This window comes from Adiantum capillus-veneris, chromosome 19 (genome assembly GCF_014529385.1).
Source record: "Adiantum capillus-veneris isolate H3 chromosome 19, ASM1452938v2, whole genome shotgun sequence".
Taxonomy (NCBI): Eukaryota; Viridiplantae; Streptophyta; class Polypodiopsida; order Polypodiales; family Pteridaceae; genus Adiantum; species Adiantum capillus-veneris.
Window position 1 is genome coordinate 151,419,173 of NC_140949.1, and position 370 is coordinate 151,419,542.

At 45.4% G+C, this 370-nt stretch overlaps 1 protein-coding gene across 1 annotated transcript in view; it reads left to right on the forward strand.

Annotated features, from left to right (window-relative positions):
* The first annotated feature begins 248 nt into the window (after positions 1 to 248).
* Positions 249 to 370, forward strand: part of LOC147435079 (uncharacterized) — a 762-nt gene continuing 640 nt past the window's right edge. Inside the window, exon 1 of the mRNA XM_086489718.1 lies at positions 249 to 370. This exon is cut by the window's right edge and continues 640 nt beyond it. Within this exon, the coding sequence (XP_086345844.1) occupies positions 249 to 370 (122 nt within the window).

The window sequence follows — 370 nt, forward strand, 5'->3', positions numbered from 1 at the left end:
GACTACATGACCAGATGGGCAGAAGCCACCATCACTACTAGGATCACAGTGGTAGAGGTTGCAAAGTTCATCTTTGAGCACATTTGTTGCAGGTTTGGAGTATTCTTGGAGATTTTTTCAGATAGAGGGCCAGGTTTCAGAGAGATCTTGTGGGAGAGCTAATGAAAAAGCTCAAGATAAACAGGAGGAATTCCCCCCCCCCCCCCTATTACCCTCAATGAAATGGTCTAGTGGAGAAAGTCAACGGCATGATTTGTAAAATCATCACAAAGCAGGTGGTCTCCAAACCCAAGGAGTGGGATAAGCATCTAGAGGCTGCATTGTGGTCCTATAGAACCTCTTTTAGGACCTCATTAGGCTACACTCCTTA